Here is a 24414-nt window from a genome sequence, read left to right on the forward strand (position 1 = left end):
TAGAGTACACTACACAAGTACAGTGATGGAGATGTTATTCGTGTTTCTAGTTGTCATTCTGGAGCCGTGCGCGTGCGTGATATTTAGTATAAATGGTGAGTCTTATCAATTTGGGTACAGCTATTTTATAGGTGTGTACAGTGCAAGAATGGAGATCATAATAATATAATCTCATTGCTAAAGTTCCAGGATACCAAGAAAATTTGAATTATTCTTAGATAATATAGACTAATAGAGTCTCGATTTTATTAAAAAGCTCCCGTTATAATTTTAGTTTAATAGATTCGTTGCTTTTGTATGGAAAATTTTATTACAATTACCAGAAAAAAAAATTCGGAGGTTCCTTATTTTATAAGTTCTGGGTCGAATTAAAGATAATGCAAAATAATTATAAAATAAGCTAGGAAAACAAAATTGGCGTCTGTAAAGTCGGTTTACTGACGATAGTTGAACGTGACAACGTCCGATTGTCCTTCTTTGTCGCTCGTTCCGCGCTCTCGCTCGCACTTCAAGCCTTACATGGAACGCCTCAGATGAGTCAGAGCGAGGTAACGCCGCATGAGTCATGTTTTTTCGTGCGTGCAGCCGGCTTTATCGAATTATAAGACGTTGTCACGTCAAAAAAACATCAGATTTAGGATTTTCGACGAAGAATGGGTAACATTCTTCGTCGAAAATACTAAATCGTACTAATATTATAAATGCGAAAATTTGTGAGGGTGTTTATGTGTGTGTTTGTTACTCTTTCATGCAAATACTACAAAACCGATTACAATGAAATTTAGCACAAATATAGAGGGTAACTTGGATTAACACATAGGATAGGTTTTATTCCGAAAATCCCACGGGAACAGGAACTATGCGGGTATTTCTTTGAAAACGCGGGCGAAGCCGCTTCATTCACTCGCATCATTTTTCTCCATCGCGCCAAAAGAAGTATAACTTCAAAAACCGCATCAAAATCCGTTGCGTAGTTTGAAAGATTTAAGCATACAAACGGACAAGGGACAGAAAAAGTGACTTTTTTATACTATGTAGTGATTATCTACTAACTACGATACTAGATAGCGTGTTAAATAATTTGTACATGCTTATAATCTAGAGTCTAGCCTACCGATTCTACCCATTTTCCTTGCTACGTTTTTCTTGATACAGAATTAACATGTTATGTCTGTAGTTATAAATATATAAATTAGTTAATAAGCATTTATATGTATAAACGCTTACTAATTTATTTATCAGGGTGTTTCACCGTCGGTATTCTAAGCTCAATGGAAGCTACAGTTTTGCATACCTACGCTGAGTACGTAAAAAATAAAATTCCAGATGCATTTTTTTTCAAATAGATGAATTCTAAAAAACCCTTTGTGTACACTCCTAACAAGCAACCCGCCCAACTTTGCCACTCTCACGTGAACTATCGTTTAAGATTATGTTTTCATAGACAAAATGCTCACATTAGCGAAGCGTTATATATCCCGGCTGCGCGAAGCTAGAGAAGAAAACATGGATTTTGAGGAAAATGTAGTAAACAATTTTTGGCGTAATTTTGTTGTTTAAGTATTTTTTACGTGATCAGTGTATGCAAAACTACGCGCTTAGTATACCGATAGTGGGACACCCTGTATAGGTAATGATATAAAAGGAAAATACCAATATTTTGAAATGCTACGTTGTAAAGTTTTTTTATACCGGAAAATGGGTGACAAATTTAAAAGGTCATCGTGAGAATTAAAATAATATTTATTAGTATTATATACTTCATCAATATTATTTTCAAAAATCCATAAATGTAAACCCTTAGATTACAAAATAAAGTTCTTTTATTTTGTAATCTAAGTGTAAACCTATGTTATTTTTTAAAGTTATACAAAATACCCAGCCATTTGTAATATTTTTTAATAACTACGTCACGTCAAAAAAAAAATAGATAGGTATTTTGAATGTCATAAAATATGTATATTTTTTGGTTCTTAAATTGTTTGTTTGTTAAATTATTCTTAAATTTCATAGTTTCATAATTTCTTAAATTGTTCTTTAGCGTGAGAACAGGCGATATTTTTATATGGACTGATAGAAAACAATCTTAAATATTTATAGTGGTAATAAATACTTTTGGTTTTTCGTTTCTTTTTGTAAGTAGTAAAAAACTGAAAACAAATGTGAATAAAGACACGAATTAAAAGATCAAAATAATGATTAAACGATACATTTTAGTTACAAAATTAAAACACGGTTTTTCTATATTTCTTTTACAAGGATTTATGATTTCTTCATCAATATTAGGTAAATTAAGGAATCAATTTTTTGCACCCACTTTTTATTAAAAATATTTTAAAATGTTATAGTACAAACTTATAAAGCTTATAAGCACTAAAAATATATATTTGTTTTACACACTCTAAATCTTAATATATATAAATCCCGTGTCACAAATGTTTGACCTCAACGGACTCCTAAACCACTTAACCGATTACATTATGATTCGCACACCATGTGCAGTTCGATCCAACTTGAGAGATAGGATAGTTTAAATCTCAAATCGTTTTAGAGAAAGTGGGCGAAGCCGCGGGCGGTAAGCTAGTAAATTTATAAATAATTAATCTAGACTGTACCTCAATAGTCAATATTGTGTTGTACCGAAAGTGAACGGTTGAATTTTAAATTTTTTTCTACTATAACAAAATCCTATCCTATCCTACCATTCCATACTAATATTATAAATGCGAAAGTAACTCTGTCTGTCTGTCTGTTACTCAATCACGCCTGAACTACGGAACCAATTTGCATTAAATTTGGTATAGAGATATTTTGATACCCGAGAAAGGACATAGGATAGGTTTAATCCCGGAAATCCTACGGGAACGGGTTTTTCTTTGAAAACGCGGGCGAAGCCGCGGGTGGAAAGCTAGTATTATATATAAATGCGAAAGTTTTTGAGGATGTGTGTGTGTGTGTGTTTGTTACTCTTTCACGCAAATACTATTGAACCGATTACAATTAAATTTAGCACACATATAGAGGGTAACTTGGATTAACACATAAGATAGGTTTTATCCCAGAAATCCCACGAGCGGGAACTTTGCGGGTAAACACGGGCGAAGCCGCTGGCGGAAATCTAGAACTTTATAAACACAAATCACTTAAAGCTGAAAAGTTTGTTCGCTTGTTTGATCGCGATAATCTCAGGAACTATTGGTCCGATTTGAAAAATTCGGCTATATAAGCTTAGGCTATATAATATCATCACGCTAAGACTAATAGAAGCGGAGCGATGGGTAAAACCACGGGACATAGCTAGTAATAAATAAGACTAGTTTGCTGTCCCGGTTTCGTCCGTATTGACAAGATTATTAAAATGGTACTTATAAAAAAGTTGCTTTCTGAAAAAAGAGCATGTGTGTGAAAAAAGAGCACATGTGACAGAAGTGAAACTTCTTTGGCAAGATTCAAAGATACTTAAATCGTCCCCTTACTCCATTACGTGACGGTATTGCCATGACGCGACCTTGAAATTTTACTCTCTACTCTCTACGCGCCTAAAGAAGTTTCACTTCAACAAAATCGATCGGATAGTTTTTGATTTAAATCTTATCAATCAATCTTTATAATTAGTTGTTAGCATATTAATTATGGTAGAGTCATTATTATTTGAATTTTTTTAGATAAGAATTAATCTTTTTAAGATAATATTATATTTATTTTATAATAATGAATCATTTCGTGTTGCTATAACGGTCCAAAAGTTATCTATAAATTTTAGGTTCCGTAGTTTACAGTAGTACAGTTACAGTAGTAGTAGTAGACAACAGTAGAGAATTCAGACCTGAATTTGAACGCCTCCTTGGTACAGTGGTTGATGCGTGAGCGTAGAACCGAAGAGTCCTGGGTTCGATTCCCGGTGGAGACGAAGAAATAATTTATGTCTCGGTCTGGTAGGATACAGAAGGCTGAAAGCTGGCCTAATTATCCCTAAAGAAAATTGATCAGTGAAACAGATGTATGCATAATGCATCTGCCCCTTACTCTACTACGGGGACTTCACTTTTCCAACAGATGTGAAGACCTAAACACTTCGATATTGCACATTATCTATACCAATATTATAAAGAGTTTGTTTATTTGTTTGAACGCGCTAATGTCAGGAACTACTGGTCTGATTTGAAAAATCCTTTCGGTATTAGATAGCCCATTTATCGAGGAATGCTATATATCATTACGCTAAGACCAACACTAAGGACCAACAGGAACTCGAGCGGAGTCACGCGGGTGAAACGGCTACTTATATTTTCTGAGATGATAGAAATTGAGGAACCGACGAACATGACATATAAGGTTTCCTAAGTTTAAGCTACGGAACCCTAACAAGTGTAAATATAAGTTTTGTTTTGTTTTTTTATCATAATAATAATATGACGTGACGATTAAAGCATCAACAAAGTCCAAAATACATCTTTTTTTTGTTTTTCAACTACACTTCTTTTTAAATAGCTATTGGAGCATTTACATAGTTATTAATCATTATTCCTAGAAAAAAGTGTCGTGCGAAATTTCTAAATACTTCTTCTACTCTTTTCTTAATTTTGAAATCTAACATAACATTTAAGCTTTATGTTAACAAACCACGATGGCCATAACAAGTTACTCAAATTATTCATTTTTAACTTTCACTAAATACAATAATCTACTAAAACATACATAAAATTCATAGTCCATAACACAAATAAAAGCCATTATAATATGTTTTTTGTTTTGTCTTGTCAAAAGTAGTAGAAGTTATATTGAGTTTTTTGTAAATGTAAAGATGTGATTTTTTGCCAAAATTTAATTTACATTTACGCCATTTTCTACTTCATTTACATAGGTACTTGATGGTGCAGTTTTATCTCTTCAGAGTTGCCAATTCATAAATTTTCGACCTATAAATTATATTGCTGTTTATTAGCTGTGCCTCGCGGTTTTACCCGCAGTGCTCCGCTTTCTGTTGGTCTTAGCGTGATGATGTTAGGCCCATTTATTGAGGAAGGCTATAGCCTCCGCTTCCTCAATAAATGGGCTATCTAACACCGAAATAATTTTTCTAATCGAACCAGTAATTCCTGAAATTTACGCGTTCGAACAAACAAACTCTTCAGCATTATAATATTAAAGTAGGTATGTATGTATGTATTATGTAAACAACGTCTTACGTTTGCCTTACATATTCAATTTCAATAACTATGTCCTTACGATCATATTTCGTAGATAAATAACTAACCTTACTAATGTAAACGAATTGCAGATTAATTTTTGAAGTTTTCTCTCTAGACTCTATGTCGATGTTTTCACCATTGATGAATCTTTCTTTAAAACGAATTAGCACAGTATTACAATATAGGAAATATATTGTAATACTGTGGTATTAGTTTTGTATCTTACATAGTAAATAATACATTCATTTCTATATTTTTTTTTTAATTTTGCGCTCTAAATTTCGCGAAGTTGATTTAAATTTTTTTTTTCAGGGCAATTTTTCACACAAGGCACGATCTGATCCCATACTAAGCTTTCACTTGTGTTATATTTAGTCTCTTTCTTTCATCATCATGAATTCATTTAACTAAAACCTAATACTTACCTACCTGCAGCAGGGGCAATATTGTAATTGGACCCTGGATTGGCTCCTTAATTGTGATTGTGATTTAGAGAACATTGAAATTGCTCCGGCCGCCGCGCAACCGGTAATGTACCAGCAGCCCAGTCTGTTGTACGCAAGTTATTGCCCCTGCAGCTGCGGCAGGTACCTACGTGAGTAGATGGCTTAATACGGAACTGTTATATATTTAGGGATACTTAACCAAAAACCCTGATCTACATAAAACAATACCTCTCGACTTAACAGAAAGTATTATTTCCTCAATAACACGAATAGATATAATTCTTGAACTCTGGGGTCATTGTCATTCAGGATTTCCTTATCATAGCGCAAAATGGCCACGTCTAGGCCCGTGACATTGATCTAAATAAGAAGTACTGGTCTACATTATGATTATCATACTATTATTATAAATGCGAAAGTTTGTGAGGATGTATGTTTGTTACTCTTGCGCGAATAAACTAGAGGACGGATTGGGATGATACTGAGCAATGTTAATGTATGTTAGTAACACAAAAGGTTATAGCGAATTTAAAGGAAATTCCTATAGGCTATAGTAATAAGGTCGCGGAAGAATTCCAACCAATACCCGCGGCCCCATCATTAAAGCGGCTCGACGGAACACAGTGGGGTTTTAGTCGGTAAGAATCCGACATAACCCACGGCTCCTTCCCCGGGGGCCGTGGGTATCTTTGGAAGATTTCCCCACTATAAAAAAGGCTATAGTAATAAGATATACTATCCTGGTAAAAAGTAACCTAGTCTTCATTCTCTAGATTCCAACACATCATACAATAAAATCGCTCTTTTGCGACATAAAAGAAAGACAAACTATTAACTAACAAACAAACACACTTTCGTGATTATAATGAGCAAGGACCTTTCTTCCATTCATTTCGACATAATCAGACATAACTTCTGAAGTGAAACTTCTTTATGGAAAAAAAATTAATGTAACATTTTTTCGTTACGCGTGACATTTTTCCGTTACGCGCCATCTTTTTCCTACCCTACCACGCGTGATTCGACGTATTTCTGTAAAGTTGCATATACTTAATTATTTTTTAAAAATAAGGTCATAAAGAAGTTTCACTTCTCACGTGTGTAAACTAGTAGGTACACGCACATACTTTTTTTATTGTATATTCTCGGTTCGTAGTTGTCGAATTCGATTATTAGAACCTGAATTAGCGAATTCAACCTAACAAATAAAAACAATTCTTAATTATACCTATTAATATTCTTGAAAACATTTTCCTGGGAAAATTATAATAATACAAGTAAAATACCATCTTCCCATTTTCTACGTATTTATAGGTTTTTCTTGAGACATTAATTAGATAGGTACCTACTATTACGCACAATTTAAATGGTTTCTAGAGAACTGCAATTAGTTTCATTCAAATTATTTTATAAAAATGCTATTACGTAATCGAGTTTATACAAGAAATGCAAATACGCCTCTATTGAATTAATTAGTTCTTAAATAAATAAACTGACTGAAAATTTTTTCAATCATAAAATACGTTTGAACTTATTTTAGTTATTCGAGTAATGTTTTAATTAAATTGTAATTCGAATAAAATTAACTACTGAAATTACTTACAATGTCTTACTATCACGAACAAATTAACTACTTAATAAAACATAAAAACCAATAGCAATTAAATGAATTAATTTAATTTAAAAGTCATTTAATAATTACCCGATAAATATATTTGCATACGCATTTAATCTTACAGCTTACTACGAATCATTGCTATAATTTATTTATAAGTTTTATATGTGTCTCTTTAGATTATCGTCTAATGCCTTTAACAAAAAACATAATAAGCTTGTAAATTAATGATTTTTCAGAAACCGAATACAACAGAATGCCGCCTCTCTACGCGATGGACAACTACGACTTATGCATGTTAGAAGATGGCGGCACATATTGTATTGCTGATTTTGAACTCTTTTCGAGACGACGGTCAGCACTTATGCATTTTATACAGGTACTTTTAATGACTGTCTCCTTGGTACAGTGGTTGACACGTGAGCGCAGAACCGAGGGGTCCTGGGTTCGATTCCCGGTGGAGACGAAAAAAAAATCTCGGTCTGGCAGGACTCAGAAGGCTGATCACCTACTTGTCCCTAAAGAAAATTGATCAGTGAAACAGATGTATAATGCATCTGCCCCTTACCCCACTAGGGGACATGGGACTTCATGTTAAAATTTTGCTGAAAGGAAACAGCTCTAGAACCCATATAAAGTTTCCATCCTGTGTAATATTTTTATAATTGATAGCTCAGTATAATAGTTACAACTATAAAAAAGTGTCAATCGTAGGAAAGATTGGTATTTCTTGTATACCCAAGAATTCATTATTTTCATTATCTCCATTGTCTGGGTTTATCAAAACAATTGCTGTTTAAATACCCAAAGGAATTCTATTCAATATTAAGTCTATGAATATCTAAATTATTTCAAAACGAAGCAAATTACTGTAAAAAAAATCTGTATAACTTATGAATCTAATATTTGAGTACGGATTTTTATTTTTAAGCAGTAGCTTAAAAATAAAAATGCAGTAGCATAGCTTCTATCGCGGGCCTTGAGCGCGGGGACCGAATCGAGAAATTCCGTGACGAAAAAACCTCACGCTCCCCCACTCCGACGGGCGGAGGTGTGGCTTGATGGCATAGCATGCAATAGCTTTAACGCGGCAGTCCCCGAGTGACACACGTTTATTATCAGAGATAAAAACTCTTTAAATAAAAACATAATCTATACTAATATTATAAAGCTGAAGAGTTTGTTTGTTTGTTTTTTTGTTTGAACGCACTAATCTCGGGAACTACTGGTCCGATTTGAAAAATGCTTTCGGTGTTAGATAGCCCATTTATCGAGGAAGGTTATAGGCTATATTTTATCACGCTACGGTCAACAGGAGTGGAGCCACGGGGGTGAAACCGCGCGGAGCAGTTAGTATTAAATAAGACATGAAGATTAAAAAAGATGTAGGTATTAGTTTTGAAAGTTAAAAAGTTAACATATAATAATATAAGTACACTTAGTATTTTAAGGTTGTTAAATTTACGTAGGTTAATCCGGGATAAAAACAATAGCTTGTCTCGCGGTAAATGTTTTAAAAGTGATGTGATTTTGTTTTATGTAATAGTATTATTAATTGAAAATACGCACATATTTTGGCTGCTGTACACGGGGAGAGTTACGTTTAAAATCCGTTAAAAAGTCTTAAATGTATAATACTCGCGTAAAATCAAACACTAGAATATAATAGAGTATCTGTCTACTCCACCAACAAGCAACAACTCTACTCTACCAATGGTGTCTACATTAGTATAGTAAGTAGGTTAGTTAGTACTCTACCACTCTACTCTACCGTTTACTCTACGCGTGTACAGCAGCCATTAAAGGTATTTGGGTACGTCTTTATTTAGTAAAACAAACTATTGCAATACGAAACATTTTATAATACTTTATACATCTTACGTAGATGTAGATAGAGTTAACGCGGTACATAACAATGATTATATTATATTTAATAGATTCTAATTGACTTGTTTGCCGTACCGGGTCAAGTCGGGACCGTTAAACTGCAGGTTAAAACTTTATTAATATTTACTATTATGTAACTATAGACATTTGTACTTATTGTTAATCTATACTAATATTATAAAGCTGAAGAGTTTGTTTGTTTGAACGCGCTAATATCAGGAATTACTGTCCGATTTGAAAAATTCTTTCGGTGTTAGATAGCCCATTTATCGAGGAAGGCTATTAATATATCATCACGTAAAGACCAACAGGAGTGGAGCAATGCGGGTAAAACCACGGGTCACAGCTAGTGTTTAATATTTAAGAAAATTACGTAGTAAGAGTACCTTATAATATTTCGTAGCAGAAGTTATTAAACCTGTAAGAGTCGCAAAGTTTAAATATTCAAAATATGATAAATTTTAAATGCATTGTTGGTTGTGCTTTGCGATTTAGCATCATCTCACATCCACACACACATTATTAAGATACCAAAATTCATTCAGCATTCTACATAATTATACGTAACAAATACAGAACTTCGTTATATTTTTACCTAGAAGATATTATTTGCAATATAATTAAACGTTTAAGAAACCTTGATCTAATTAAATACACCTTTCTCTACGACTTATACTTCTAGCCCGGTTTAGATTTTGAAACTTTCAAATATTTTGAAACAAAAATTCCCGGAGAGACATATTTTAGTGGAAAGCTGGGGTTAATTATTGTAAAACATGTTTTTAAAATCCCCATCGATACTGTGTTATATTTTTTTTTTTTTGTTATTTGACCACTATTTTAAACACGCTTTTATTAGCTTCACCGGTATGTATGAATGTTGGTATTTAAACGATTCCTTTAAATTCAATTTTGACCCACTTTAAACGGACAGTATTAATTCAAACTTTGTAGAGTTATCTAGGATTGGCAACAATATAATAATTTTATGAGTTTAAGCGTATTCATTAATTATTATGTCTAAATTGACTGGGCTATTGACGGTTTAATTTTATAAAAATTTCTTTAACCTAATCTATCTAATCTAATTATTTTGAAGGTATGTTATTAGCTATGTTGTCGAATCGTTGCAAAATATTAGATTATATTAATTTTGTCAGCGTCGGAAATAATTTCGAAATATATTTTATCTGTGGTAAACAAGCGGAATAAATTAAATAATATTATCTGTATAGCATTTTCGCCATTTTGGTAACTAGAGGCATAAAGAGGCAAGAGAACAGAATAGGACTTGTCACCCAACATTTATTGCAAATCATAACTAACTAATAATAATAATTAATAGCTTTCGAAGTCTTTTGTTGTAGACGTTTTAAGATAAAACTGGCCACCCGTTCTTATACTCAACAGACTCTAACTTTATAACCGACTTCAAAAAAAGGAGGAGGTTATCAATTCAGCCGGTATGTTTTTTTTTATATATATACACCGATTACTCCGAGGTTTCTGAATCGAATTACGTGATTCTTTTTTTGTTCGATGCGGGATGGTGTCGAATTAGTCCCATAAAAATTTTATTCGGATAGGCCCAGTAGTTTTTATTTTATGAGCATTTTTGTCTGTATTTGTAAATGTTGCAAGTGCAAGTTTGAAGTCGGTTGTTTTTAAATTTTAACACAGTTATCTATACTATGTTCTATAAGTTAGTTCAACTTTATGCCGAAAGCTTTTTTCATTGTTTTTGAAATATGTATAAACCAAATAGTAGACCGTATGATATTAATCTAATAAATTCGTTTAATATAATGTAGGTAATGTATGCAATTTGAGCCCAAGTCATGTATTACTTCAACGTAAAAACCAGTTTACATAATTGTCACACAAAACACAATACTTCTTAGAACGTGTTTAGTTATATTTATTATATAATGTAACTTATAAGTGTAAACTTGGCTTTTCTAGTATTTTATCTAAGGAAATGTTACATTTAAAAATCTTTATTCTAAGCGACAACGTGGAGCGTTTAATCTACATAATAATATTATGTTATTCAGTAGCTAATTTATATGCCCAAAAGTTTGCATGGAAACATGGACCTAGATTATATTCGTCCATGATGGAAATAAGAATTTGAATATTTAATTGTTTTAAACTGTGGCGTTAACTTCATAAAAAAATAGGAAGTTCGAAACTATACGAGCATGCCAAACTCAACATCGCGAGGAAACTGGCGTGTCTAAATAATATGTCATCTGCTAACTTGCACTTGGCCAGCGTGGTGGATTTTCGCCTTAATTTTCATGGAATCTTCAGGAAACCTGTTTTCCTGAAGTGGAAATTATATATAAATAAAATATATGGAATGGTAGTAAAAATGAATTTTAAAAAACTATTAGTTTCATTAAACTATTCTATGTTCTATGAATGATAGCATATTTAAATGTATAAATTTTCCTAATCGTTATAAAGTTTTAAGAATTATACATTACTTCAATATACATAATTGATTTTAATACGCTACATAATATACATCCTTAGAATAAAAACTAGTGATAATTTTAACTAGCTGCATCCCGCGGCTTCACTCGCGTACCTTAACGATTTTATTCTTATAATCCAAATTTACCTAAACCTTATAAAATATGCGAATAGAAAGTAACCTAAGTTATTCCTTATTAAATCGGCTATTTGTCAGTGAAAGTCCCGTCCAAATCGGTCCAACCGTTCCAAAAAGTGTAAAAAGTACCTAGGTACTAGGTATTTTGGTACCTATATTATGTACATATAAGTACCCTCACATGTATTTAGTTAAAGGAAGGAAAAAGCTTAAGTTTTTATTGTACCTACTATTGTTAGGTATATTGGCAGCACAATAAAGTGTTTAAAATAAATAAATAAAATATGTAAAAAGCGGTCATTTTAATATTACAAACAGACACTCCAATTATGTTATTGGTATAGATAAGTGTATACGTAATAACTAATTCGTGATAATTCATTTACTTTTAACCTCATAATTGCAACGAGGTTTATATAACATATAATTATATATTTATTAATTTAAATAAAAACTAATTGTGAAGCGCTGTATCCTCTTAGACGAAGATAATTCATTCTAATTGTTAATATTGTTTACGGTTCGTGGATTATTATTAAATATGCCCTTATTTATAACTAGCTTTACACCCGCAGCTTCGCCCGCGCAGTCAAAGAAAAACCCGCATAGTTCTCGTTCCCGTAGGATTTCCGCGAAAAAACCTATCCTATTTCCTGGAGTAAAAAGTAGCCTATGGCCTTTCTCCGGTATCAAAATATATCTATACCAAATTTCATGCCAATTGGTTAAGCAGTTAAGGCGTGATTGAGTAACAGACAGACAGACAGAGTTACTTTCGCATTTATAATATTAGTATGGATACTCAAAGGAATCATCATAATATTATGATCATTATGTCATCTCGGTGCATATTTCTGCTCTTTCATTATTAAAATCTTGTTTCAGGAATATTCATCACACACCAAAAAGCATTACAATCATACACAGCTACACAGAGCCATATGTGTGACACGGACCTGTAAAACTTATCTACCTCATAAATCAAATATAACAGTGGACCTAAACACGACCCTTGAGGGATGCTTCAATAAAACTATATGGGATGAATACAAGATAGAGGCAAAATTGTCGAAACTACACTATTGTAAGAAGAAAGGAGAAAAGAGGGTAATTGATAAGAGTGATATAGCTGTTTTTATTGTGTACATGGTGCTGATTTTGTTGCACTTTATCGGAAACTGTTACGACATAATTAAATCTCGAAACGATAAAGCGGGTAATATATTAATAGCTAAAATTGCTGACCACGTATTGATTTAGATGAAGCAAATGCATACAGTTTAATGAAAAGCCCTTGATAAAATATACATCTGATACAAAGAAAGAGCTTCTGTTGTTTTCATTCTTTTTAAGAATAATTTTCAACAAGCTACGAAGAAAAAAAGCGAACATCAATGATTTTGTACAGAATTTAATATTTTACATATTAAAATACTAGCTGTGCCGCGCGATTTCACCCGCGTGGCTCCGCTCCTGTTGGTCTTAATAATATATAGCCTATATTACTCGTGGATAATGTAGCTTTTGAATGGTGAAGGAATTTTTTAAAATCGGTCCAGTAGTTTATGAGCCTATAAATTACAATCAAACAAACAAACAAAGTTTTCCTCTTTATAATATTAGTGTAGATTTATAGCTTCTGCATTAATTTACCAAAGTTTTCAAACTGTATTTGCATCATCTATTTCAATAAGTGGTATGCCAACTTTTAAGCGTAAATTAAATTCTATGATTAAAAAGCACATTTTTTACAGAAAACAAAATCCTTCTGGCATTTTCTATGAAAAGGAATTGGGCAAAATTAATAGCGCCTAGTGGAGCTGGTCCAGAACCGAGATTAGAAAGACTGAAAATGATTAATGGTTTGAGGTACGAAGTTTATAATGTGTAATTCTTCTTTTTCTATATGATTATAATATTAGACAAGTGATAACTGCGTTAAAAACAACCGACTTCAAACTTGCACTTGCAAAATTTACAAATACCTACAGATAAAAATGCTCATAAAATAAAAACTACTGGGCCTATCCGAATAAAATTTTTATGGGACCAATTCGACACCATCCCGCATCGAACAAAAAAAGAATCACGTAAATCGGTTCAGAAACCTCGGAGTAATCGGTGTACATACATAAAAAAAAAAATATACCGGCCGAATTGATAACCTCCTCCTTTTTTTTGAAGTCGGTTAAAAAGTGGCGCGATCTGGGAGAGGCCTACGTCCAGCAGTGGACGGGAATAGGCTGATGTGATGTGATGATGATGTGATGTTAATATTAGAACAAAAGTTTGGTTGAACGTCTCTTACTCAATCCTTTCAAAAGTCAAAATAAATGTGAAAAAACTAATTTTAATCCGGTTTTAAATTAAAGGTACCGGGATTATTAACCGACAGTAATAAAAGTTGCAACCGTAACTTAGATTCTTACTAAAACTACACTCACTACAAGACTGTTGTTTTTTTTATTTCTTAATTGAATTTGTTTTTCAGATCAATAACAATGATTTTGGTTATATTTTCGCATACTGCTCTCGTGTTAGCACATTCTTACCACTCAAATCCATTATTCATAGAAAAGGTAAGTGTTTCCTTTTTCATAAAAATATAATTATATGATACACTTTATAACAAGTTTTTGTTACACCATAACACCGGTATACACACGGAATTATTAAAATCTGAGATAACTAACAATTGTTAAAACCTGTACTATAAAAGCAAAATAAAGACATTTATAACAAAACACTACTTCCGTTATACATCCTTTAACTTTTTTTCATCCCGCTTATATTAGCTTTTCCTGTATGTTTTTGTATCTAACAGGCTCCTTTAGACTTGATTTTGACCCACTTTGAAGAGTCAGATTTAATTCAAACTTTGTTCACTTATCAAATGTCGATGACAATACAACAATTTCACAAGTTTACCTTATTACCCTGACCAGGATCGCCAGGATTAAATCATTTTCTTTGCTTTATTTGATTGTATCATTAAAGTCTTCTTTTTTACTTTCTATTTACTTTTCGACTGGCCGGTTGGCTTGGTTGGTAGTGGCCCTGCCTTCAAAGCCAGAGGTCGTGGGTTCGATCCCCGCCCGGGGCAAATATTTGTGTGATGAACATAGATGTTTGCTCTGTGTCTGGGTGTTCATTATCTATATTAGTATTTATTTAAAATTATATATGTTTGTTTATCAGCCATCTGGTTTCCATAACACAAGCGAAAGCTTAGTATGGGATGATCGTGCCGTGTGTGAAAATTGTCCCGAAATATTTTTCATATCCATAAGATCCCTCATATAGACTATAGCAATTACAATATCCTCTTATTTTCCAGTCTTACGACGATCCTCTTAAGCACATAGTTTTCAACGGAACTCTAGTGACCTATACCTTCTTGGTGATGTCCAGTTTTCTCCTAGTCTACAACTTTCTGATACATTCGGAGACTCATGATATATCCTGGTGGGACTTTCCAAAAGGAGTATTTTTAAGATGGATAAGGTAATATTAAATAACATACTTAACTACATAGTTATAAAAAAATAAATACTTTTTTAGTATTTTTTCTACATTTTGCCTTATTTCCTAATGCTAGATTTTACTACTAAAACCATTTTTGTGCCTTAGTAGTTATTAAATGTAGGTTAATATGAAGAATATTTACTTTTGATATCCCTGCCTTTGTCGAAAGTACTTATGGTCTTCTCTAAGGAGGCCTACTTCCCTGCAGTGGAAACGAATTAATTAGGAAACAAGGAGAGCTACCATGATGTTTAACTATGGCGCTAGGCGACCCATTTAGTGCTGTCATTTTTTCATCTGGAAATAATACTGTTTTAAGAGATCATAGTGCAGGACAGACTGGACAGGACAGAAATTACACTTTCTATTTCTATTTCAAACTGAAATTTCCAGGTTAACCCCATCTTACGCCCTAATCCTGGTAACCATAGCAACCTGGATGAGACACGCAGGCGACGGCCCCCTCTGGGACCTCTTGGTGGTCAGTGAATCAGATGCCTGTAGGTCCAAGTGGTGGATGAATATAGCATATGTTAATAACTATTTATATGAGCATGTCAACTGCCTTCCGCAGACGTGGTGAGTAGATCTACTTGTATAATTTGTATATGTGGTCCTATGTTGTAACCTAACCACAAAATTGGCCGTAAAAGTTGTGAAACTTCTCTATAAATTTAGGACACAGATAAAGTGTAGCATTTTTTATTGAAACTGTAATATAATATTTATTTGTCTCAATGCCTATAATATAAAGTTATGAGACAATATTAGTATTTCAACTTCTACTAAATATTCATATGAAACTAGCGGTCCGCCCCGGCTTCGCCCGTGGTACATTTTTACGTTTTCTCTCCATAAGAACCATCCTCGTACTTCAAGGAATATAATAAAAAAATAATTATCGAAATCGGTTCAGCCGTTCTCGAGTTATGCGCTTACCAACACATTTAGCGATTCATTTTTATATTATAGAAAAATTATAAACCAGTAAAAGACGAAGGTTTGAATCCCATGGTCGTAAGATCCATGTTGTAAATTAATTCAATTCATTCATTCATTTAAAATATTTATTCTTGATTTTTTATTGAAACGCTCTGAAAACCTTTCCTTTTTTTAAAATAGGTCTGTTTTACACCACTGCCGTCCTTTAACTAGAAAGCCGTTAAGCCACCGAAGTGAGTTTCGAGTAAATGGCAAAAAACACGGAAATCGTTATTTCTTAAAAATTATGTCACTTAGAATAATTATTGTGAGATACATCGATCGACATTTAATTATATTATATATAAATAATAGTTTCTAACCAGACACTGTTATAATTTATTTTTAAATTCACTTTTTCTCGTTTAGCTCAGCATATAATCTGAAAATTTTAACTTTTTACTGGACAAGACGGCCGTTGACATACCATAGCGACTTTTTAGCTAAGTAATTTAGTATTTTTATTTTCATTTTGCGATTTTATTTAATTTATTAATAAAATGCTTACCTAAAACGTCGTTAAGCTACTATAACTGCTTTTAAACTATGACTTTCGCTTTAATTTAAATTTCAAATACTTAATAATCAGCGGTTAAGGGCTTTTGGATGCTTTTGTACTACGATTCTATATAGTTGTACTAAATTTTAATCTTACTTATGTTAAAAATTTGCTGCTGTCTGAGGCTTTGCTCTCCGGAATTACATCCCCTAGGTCACCAATGGAAAGGAAAAGGATCAAAAGCTTTTAGATTTAAGTATTAAGGATTTAAACACTATCTAAATTAATGGTTTTCGCGTCTGTCTGTGAGTAACAAGTATTTTAAACTCTTTTACTAAATGACTCTTTTAAGTTTTTGATAAAATTAACCTTTTTTTTACGTCATGTTCACGTTTATTTCATTACAGAGGATCATTTCGGGGTTAAGATTGAGATAAATCTTCTAGAATTGCAATTATAACGTTATTTTATAAATACTCTTCTGCGAAGGCATCATACGAGTCACGGATATGTGAGTACAAATAGGACAACAAACAATGTAAACATAAATCGTTTTCTGAAAAAAAGTTAAGACTTGTGCACGAGGGTTTTGAAAAAAAAAACATCTTAGTTTCAAAAGGGCTTCAAGCTCTTATATGTGGGATTCTCTTAATAAATAATGTTGCTTATCAAATGATTAGAAGACTCTTTCATCCACATTCAGAAAATATAATATACCAGAATATATTATGGAAAATAGCAGGAGGTAGAAATAGAAAACTTTTTATTTGCTACCATGTTACAAAAATACAAATCTTAATAGTCTAATATAAAGAAAAGAAAAAATAGAAATAGTGGCAAAATGGACTCCCCGGCAGGGGGTCAAAGGTAGTGTACTCATAATAATTTTTCTATCACCATCTCAAGTACATGGCTTGACAGTCGATTACTAATTCCACCCAAGGGGTAAATTACATCATTAATAAAAAGTACAGACTGTCTTTGTCCTCTTTCTCGGTTACAGAGACTAATCAGAGTCTAAACAGAGAAGTACGATTGAAAGTTCGCACTGTCGTAACCTGCAGTACCTACCACATTTTCGTAACTTTGACTTGTTATATTTTCCGTAATTTAGCTGCTAGATTGTATTAAACTTAGTAAACCTGATCAGACACTATACGTCTTGTAAAAAAAAATCAAAAGCAATCGGTACTCTGCTTGGGGGCGACACAATTACAGCATCACACTCATCCCCGAAACTGATGCATCACCAGAATCGGATAACTGCCTTTTAGCTAAAAAATGAGGGTTAACTGCTTTGTAACTAAGCAAAAAAATGTAATTAGAATTTTTCCTAAATAAAGTTACTTAACTAAAAAAGCGTTAAGGGCGAGTAACTGCAAATAAGGTAAGGATTTCCATTGGAATCGTTATATGAAAGCATATCACAAAGCAGTTATAGTCATTTTGCGTCCCTATGGTCAAGTATAATCTGATGACGTACTTTTAGTCAAGTAAAAAGTTAAAAAATAATTATGAAATGTGGCGGTTAAGGTACTTTAAAGGAAATTTAGCGAAGTAGTGTTGGTTAGACGCTTTCAAGTTATGGAATCGCCGAAAATTGTGTTACTTAACGGCTAACAATATTTTCTTATCTCTATAACTATTAATGCTAGAGAAATGATTCTTAGACAGAAAGATAGAGAATTTTGAACTTTGTCACCCTACATTTAAAACTGAAAATTGACCATTTGAGGGTTAACGGCTTTTTAGTTAAAGGACGGCAGACCAGTTATTCTATATTTTCAGGTACCTGGCTGCTGACACGCAGCTGTTCTGCTTAGGACTCCTTATACTAGTGGCTATACGAACACAAAAAGCAAGAAAAATTGTAGCAATAGTTATATTCTTTCTTTCCATCATAATTACTGGAGGTGTGACGTATTTTTATAAACTGGATGCTATTGTTTTGCAAACTCCTGAGTAAGTATGGAATATTTATGTTTATGTAGAATAAGAAAAAAAAAGAGTGTGTGTACTTATGTACACGCGTTAGAAATTATACTTCTTTGGCGTATGGAAAAATAATACTAGAATATACAACTTGAACATAGTTATCAATTTTCATACCACCTAGAACTAACTTCATGCTGTTAAATTTAGGTGTCGGTGTGCGCGCGCATCGTGAAAAATTCACTCTCATCATTTTTCTCCATCGCGCCAAAAGAAGTATAACTTCAAAAATATTTTGACCCAACATTATCTATTTAATAAACATGAATCGCCAAATGTGTTGCTGAGTGCAAAATTCGAAAAATCCTATTTTGACCCAATTTAAACATCATCTATATATAAAACAAATAATGAATCGCCAAATATGTATTGTATTGCTAACTCTAGAACAGCTGGGGCCTTAGACAAACGTACGTAACGCCATGGAATAGAAACTGCTAACGCTAATTATTGACATAAGCTCATGACATTTTGGTAATGGTTCGATCACACTACCAACGACGCAGACGACTACGTACAAAGTTCCAATCTTGCCGAAATTTGTTCAAAATCAATATTAAAATCTCCCGTCATTCTGGTACTCAGGAATAAAAAAATTCGAGGTCAATTAATAAAAAGAAATAGGGTTTTTTTGCGATTTTCGCCGAGACGGTAAGTTTATCATACAATCACCTGAACCAAAATTGTATATAATCTAATTATCTATAAAAAAGGTTAAATACATTTTTTTCTAGGAGCCACCGTTTCTATGAAAAACCTGTTTGTTTATCCATTGATCTCAAAATTTTTTTTTCCAAACACCAATACGACAGGAAATTCTTAAATTTCATTTTTAATTGTGTTTTGCACAATTTTATTTAATTGCGACTGGATGAAAATTTTGTTCGTGGTCGTCGTTGTCGTTGGTAGGGTGACCGAATCCTTATGCAAAACATCATACGCTTATGTCAATTTCTATCGATAGCGTATTCTATTCCTTGGCGTTTTGCCGTTTGGCTAAGGCCCCTGAACTGATTTCGTTAATTCTTTGTTTATAATATTCCTTGAAGTACGAGGATGGTTCTTATGGAGAGAAAATATAAACTTGTATCACGAGCGAAGCCGGAGTGGACCACTAGTTTCACAATAACAATCTAATATATAAAAATCAATGCCACTTTTCGTTGTAATTCCATAACTCGAGAACGGCTGAACCGATTTCGATAATTCTTTTTTTATTATATTCCTTGAAGTACGAGGATGGTTCTTATGTAGAGAAAACGTAAACATGTACCACGGGCGAAGCCGGGGCGGACCGCTAGTAGATACATATTTAACGAAAATTAATCGGAGTATTTGGGGATAACTCTATCGTGTATAGTTTAATTTATTTACATTATTATCGGTTAAGAAACTTGCAAGTCATCGACTCTATATAGAGTCGATAAATTTTTATGAGTTGATTCATATTGTATTTGTTTCTTATCTTTTGTGTATTTTTGTATACAAATAAAGAATTATAATTATTATGTATTTCAGGAATTATCGCACGTTATATACAAACGATGATACATTTAAACAAACGTATATTGGAAGTCATACTAATTTGTCAACGTTTGTGCTTGGCTTCGCTGCGGCCATGCTTTGCTATTATTGGCAGCTTGAGAAAAAGGATTTCACTATTTATAAGGTAGGTTTCTAACCGCAGTTAAACTGGAGCCGCCCGCGGCGTAAGGTGGCTAGGTCCGGAAATGGAACGACGATATTATTTAATATCGTCGCCCATTGCCACTCCCGGACCTCGAAGGGCCGCCAAGAAGCGGCAGTCGCCACAGACGGCGGGGGTACAAGGTCTGGCTGTTAACCCCCGCCGTTCAAGACGATAGACGGCAACCGTTGGGTTTTAGTGGGTATGGCTTCGTGCGAGTCCCACATACCCCCTTGGACAGTAAAACTGGCGAGGGGGATGCGTAAAGGCATTTCCCAACGTAAAAAAAAAAAGGTTTCTAACCGCGATTTCACTCCCCTGGTCGTAGATGAAAACACTGTCAATACTAATTTACAATTTCGGAGTTAATCAAATGTGCATCATAATAGAATTTCCATGGGACTGAGTTAACTTACTACAGTAAAAAGGAGCCTATTAGTTCTCTACTGAAACTCCGACGCAACGGAGCGATTTTACTACTAATACTAACCTACTTACTAATATCTTAAGTAACGATTAAATAGCTTAAAGCAAGATATATTACACGATTATACACTAGACTAAATACAATACTAGACAGCCACGGATGAACCCATGTGCCAAAGCAAGCTACCTAAGCTTCTTCACTGCCAAAATCTGGTCTGTTATTTTGCGTGAAAGAATAATAAACATAATACATATTTTTTGACGAAGCGGTTGGCGCAGTGGTAAAGTAACTGCCTACTAAGCCGACGGTCCCGGGTTCGATCCCCGGTCAGGGCAAATATTTGTGTGATGAACTCAATTATTTGTTCTTGGGTCTGGGTGTTATCCATACTAATATTATAAATGCGAAAGTAACTCTGTCTGTCTGTCTGTCTGTTACTCAATCACGCCTAAACTACTGAACCAATTTACATGAAATTTGGTATGGAGATATTTTGATACCCGAGAATGGACATAGGCTACTTTTTATTGCGAAATATGTACCCCGGGCGAAGCCGGGGCGGACCACTAGTTATCTATATATTATGTATTTATTAAATACAATTTATATTTATCATCGCCTAGTACCCACAACACAAGCCTTAATTGAGCTTACTGTGGGACTAGGTCGATTTGTGTAATAATGTCCTATAATATTTATTTATTTATTTATCTTTCAGCGATACGGTTGGGTGACCTGGTTCCTTCTTCCCGCGGGAATTGGCGTGATTCTCTCTGGAGGTATTTTCTACATTGACGGCATCGAGCTGTCCCCGGTGTTCAAGGCTTTTTATGCTGTCCTGATGAAAGTCGCCTTCATCAGCATCTTGTGTGTTTTCATGGTTGGCTGCGTGTTTAAGGTTGAAAGTAAGTTAATCTATACTAATAGTACAAAGCTGAAGAGTTTGTTTGTTTGAACGCGCTAATCTCGGGAAGTACTGGTCCGATTTGAAAAATTCTTTCCGTGTTAGGTAGCCCATTCTATATAAATTTTATATCTTCTTAATATATATAAATCTCGTGTCACAATGTTTGTCCTCAATGGACTCCTAAACCACTTAACCGATAAAATAATAATTCGCACACTATGTGCAGTTTGATCCAACTTGAGAGATAGGATAGATTTTATCCCTCGGGAACGGGAACTATGCGGGATTTTCTTTGAAAACGCGGGCGAAGCCGCGGGCGGAAAGCTAGTAGCTATATAAATCAACACGCTAAGACCAACAGGAGCGAGGCACGCGGGTGAAACGCGCGGCACAGCTAGTCAAATATAATATCAACATTGAGATATACGATGATCGTTCTATATAGTAAAAATAAATAGCCAAATGTTGCTCAGAGCAAAATTTGAGGATAGCTCAACAATTCGTCATTATTTTTGTGATGTTAAATCCTTTCATTTTTTGGTACATATTAATTAGTAGCCTGCAATTGTTTTACAAAGTCCAATCTTAATTAAAGGATATAAATATTTTTATCACAAAAAATATTTATAAAAAATTTGTTAGCAAAATGATGAAATATAAAGAATAGCATAAGCCATTATTGTTTTAAACTTATCTATATAACATGATTGATATTTACAATTAGATAATAATATTTATTGTAACAAGTTAATATCAATTATAGCACGCTTTTATTAGCTTCACCTGTTTATCGTATGTAATCGACTGCTTAAGACGAAACTTTCATCAACTTGAAACGGAAATATTTAGTTCAAACTTTTACACTTATCAAAAATCAATAACAACACAATAATTTGACGAGCTTACTAGGTACGTGTTTTGTAGTGAAACTTAACTGAAGGTAGCGTCATGGCAATACCGTCACGTCATGGATTAAGGCGTCGATTTTGGTATCTTTGAAGAAGAAGTTCCACTTCTGACACTTGTGCTCGGCACAAACGCATTTTTTTTTTTTTTTTATTTTATCGTTTTCTCTTTCTTCGCCTTCATTATTATATTATTACTATGCTACTGAAACTTATCTATTAATATTGTCAACAGATATATATCGAAGTTTAGTAGAGTGGCGCGGCTTCACCTGGACCGGCAGGATATCATATAGCGCGTTCCTTCTCCATACAATTGTTCAAAGAGGTCTTATAGGGATACAAATGACACCTCTGTATTTGACTGATTTCTATATAGTAAGTTGAATTTTTTAGATTTTTTAGCATTAGTAGTTTGTTTGGTTAGGTCACCAGATTGAAAGAAATTCCTAATGTATGGCCTTTTAGTCATTGTTTCCACCATATTATGCTGAGTCCATAGCCTTTTCGTAGTAAAACTGTTATTTTTCTTGTGTTTTTTTTTTTTTTGTTTATGTGTTTGATTTTTACTGCGAATAAATTCTTATTCTATTCTATTCTAAAATGTAGATACTAAAATAGTAGTGTTAGAAACAAATCCCCAACTGGCAACCCAATCCGAGGGGGTAGTTATAAAAATGAGTCGAGCAGCGAATTTGACACACTTTGGCATTTGTCTCTCGGACGTAACGGTCGTTTTGGTCGTGTTCATTATTTTTAGTCGATTATTATTTTATTGTAGATTGTAGAAGGTAGACATATAAAGTTATTTTGTGAGGAATAAAACCTTTCTAGGTTGAATTTAAAATCACTAAGAGTAGCATATTTTTCCAGGTTCCTAATCCTTTCTATTCAAAAAATTTTATCTTTCAAGATTATAAAGTAAATGGAAAATTATCAATTAATATTGAATTTATTAACTGAAGTGTTTTTTTTCATCTATCGACAGCTACATTGAATGAAAAAACATTCCCTATAAAGAATTTTTTTTTCATTTACATATTGTTTTAAAGCTATTGCATAGCTTCTATCGCGGGCCTTGAGCGCGGGGACCGAATCGAGAAATTCCGTAACGAAAAAACCTCACGCTCCCCACTCCGACGGGCGGAGGTGTGGCTTAAAGGCATGGCATGCATGCTTTACCGCGGCCGTCCCCGAGTGCCACTCGTAGTTTTTTTCTTCATTTACATATTGACTGGAGTGAATGTATATTTTAAATTTTAATCTATCATATTGAATGAAAAAACTTTTCCATTTACATATTGTTTTTTTTTCAGTCAATGTTCCTAAACGCTACGCTGTTCACCTCCTACGTTTGTGGCGTAGGGTTGTACTTATTCGTGGAGGCACCAGTTGGAAGTCTAGTCAAAGCTTTACTTACCCCAGCTAAGAAGACAGAGCAAACAACGGAGAATAAATAATCTATTTAGATCTTTAGCAAATTTAGTTTTAATAGACAATAAATGGTTATTATTATTTGAGTTTTCATTTCGATCCTGAAATTCAGGTCAGTAAATTTTATTTACTTACTAGCTGTTCCCCGCGGTTTCACCCGCATTGCTCCGCTCCTGTGGGTCTTAGGACTCTTAACGTGACCACTGTGCCACGTAAGTCATATCTACAATTTGTCAACTAAATATATCTGGGAATTAAAATAATTGTTGTTTATTATTCTAATAAAGAACTTTAAATCAA

General features: G+C 33.5%; 1 protein-coding gene across 2 annotated transcripts; it reads left to right on the plus strand.

Annotated features, from left to right (window-relative positions):
- LOC123699241 (nose resistant to fluoxetine protein 6-like) lies at positions 1-24189 on the plus strand. Of its 2 annotated transcripts, XM_045646150.1 has the most exons (12): positions 1-95; positions 7493-7632; positions 12643-12973; positions 13512-13626; positions 14249-14336; positions 15095-15261; positions 15676-15861; positions 18551-18724; positions 20273-20423; positions 21587-21773; positions 22916-23058; positions 23997-24189. In XM_045646150.1, exons 1-12 carry the CDS (start codon positions 26-28, stop codon positions 24138-24140), a joined length of 1896 nt encoding a protein of 631 aa, XP_045502106.1. In that variant the 5' UTR covers positions 1-25; the 3' UTR covers positions 24141-24189. The 2 variants fall into 2 exon arrangements, with proteins under 2 accessions (XP_045502106.1, XP_045502107.1); XM_045646151.1 differs by lacking the exon at positions 22916-23058.
- The last annotated feature ends 225 nt before the right edge of the window (positions 24190-24414 follow it).

Source organism: Colias croceus, chromosome 17 (assembly GCF_905220415.1).
Source record: "Colias croceus chromosome 17, ilColCroc2.1".
NCBI lineage: Eukaryota > Metazoa > Arthropoda > Insecta > Lepidoptera > Pieridae > Colias > Colias croceus.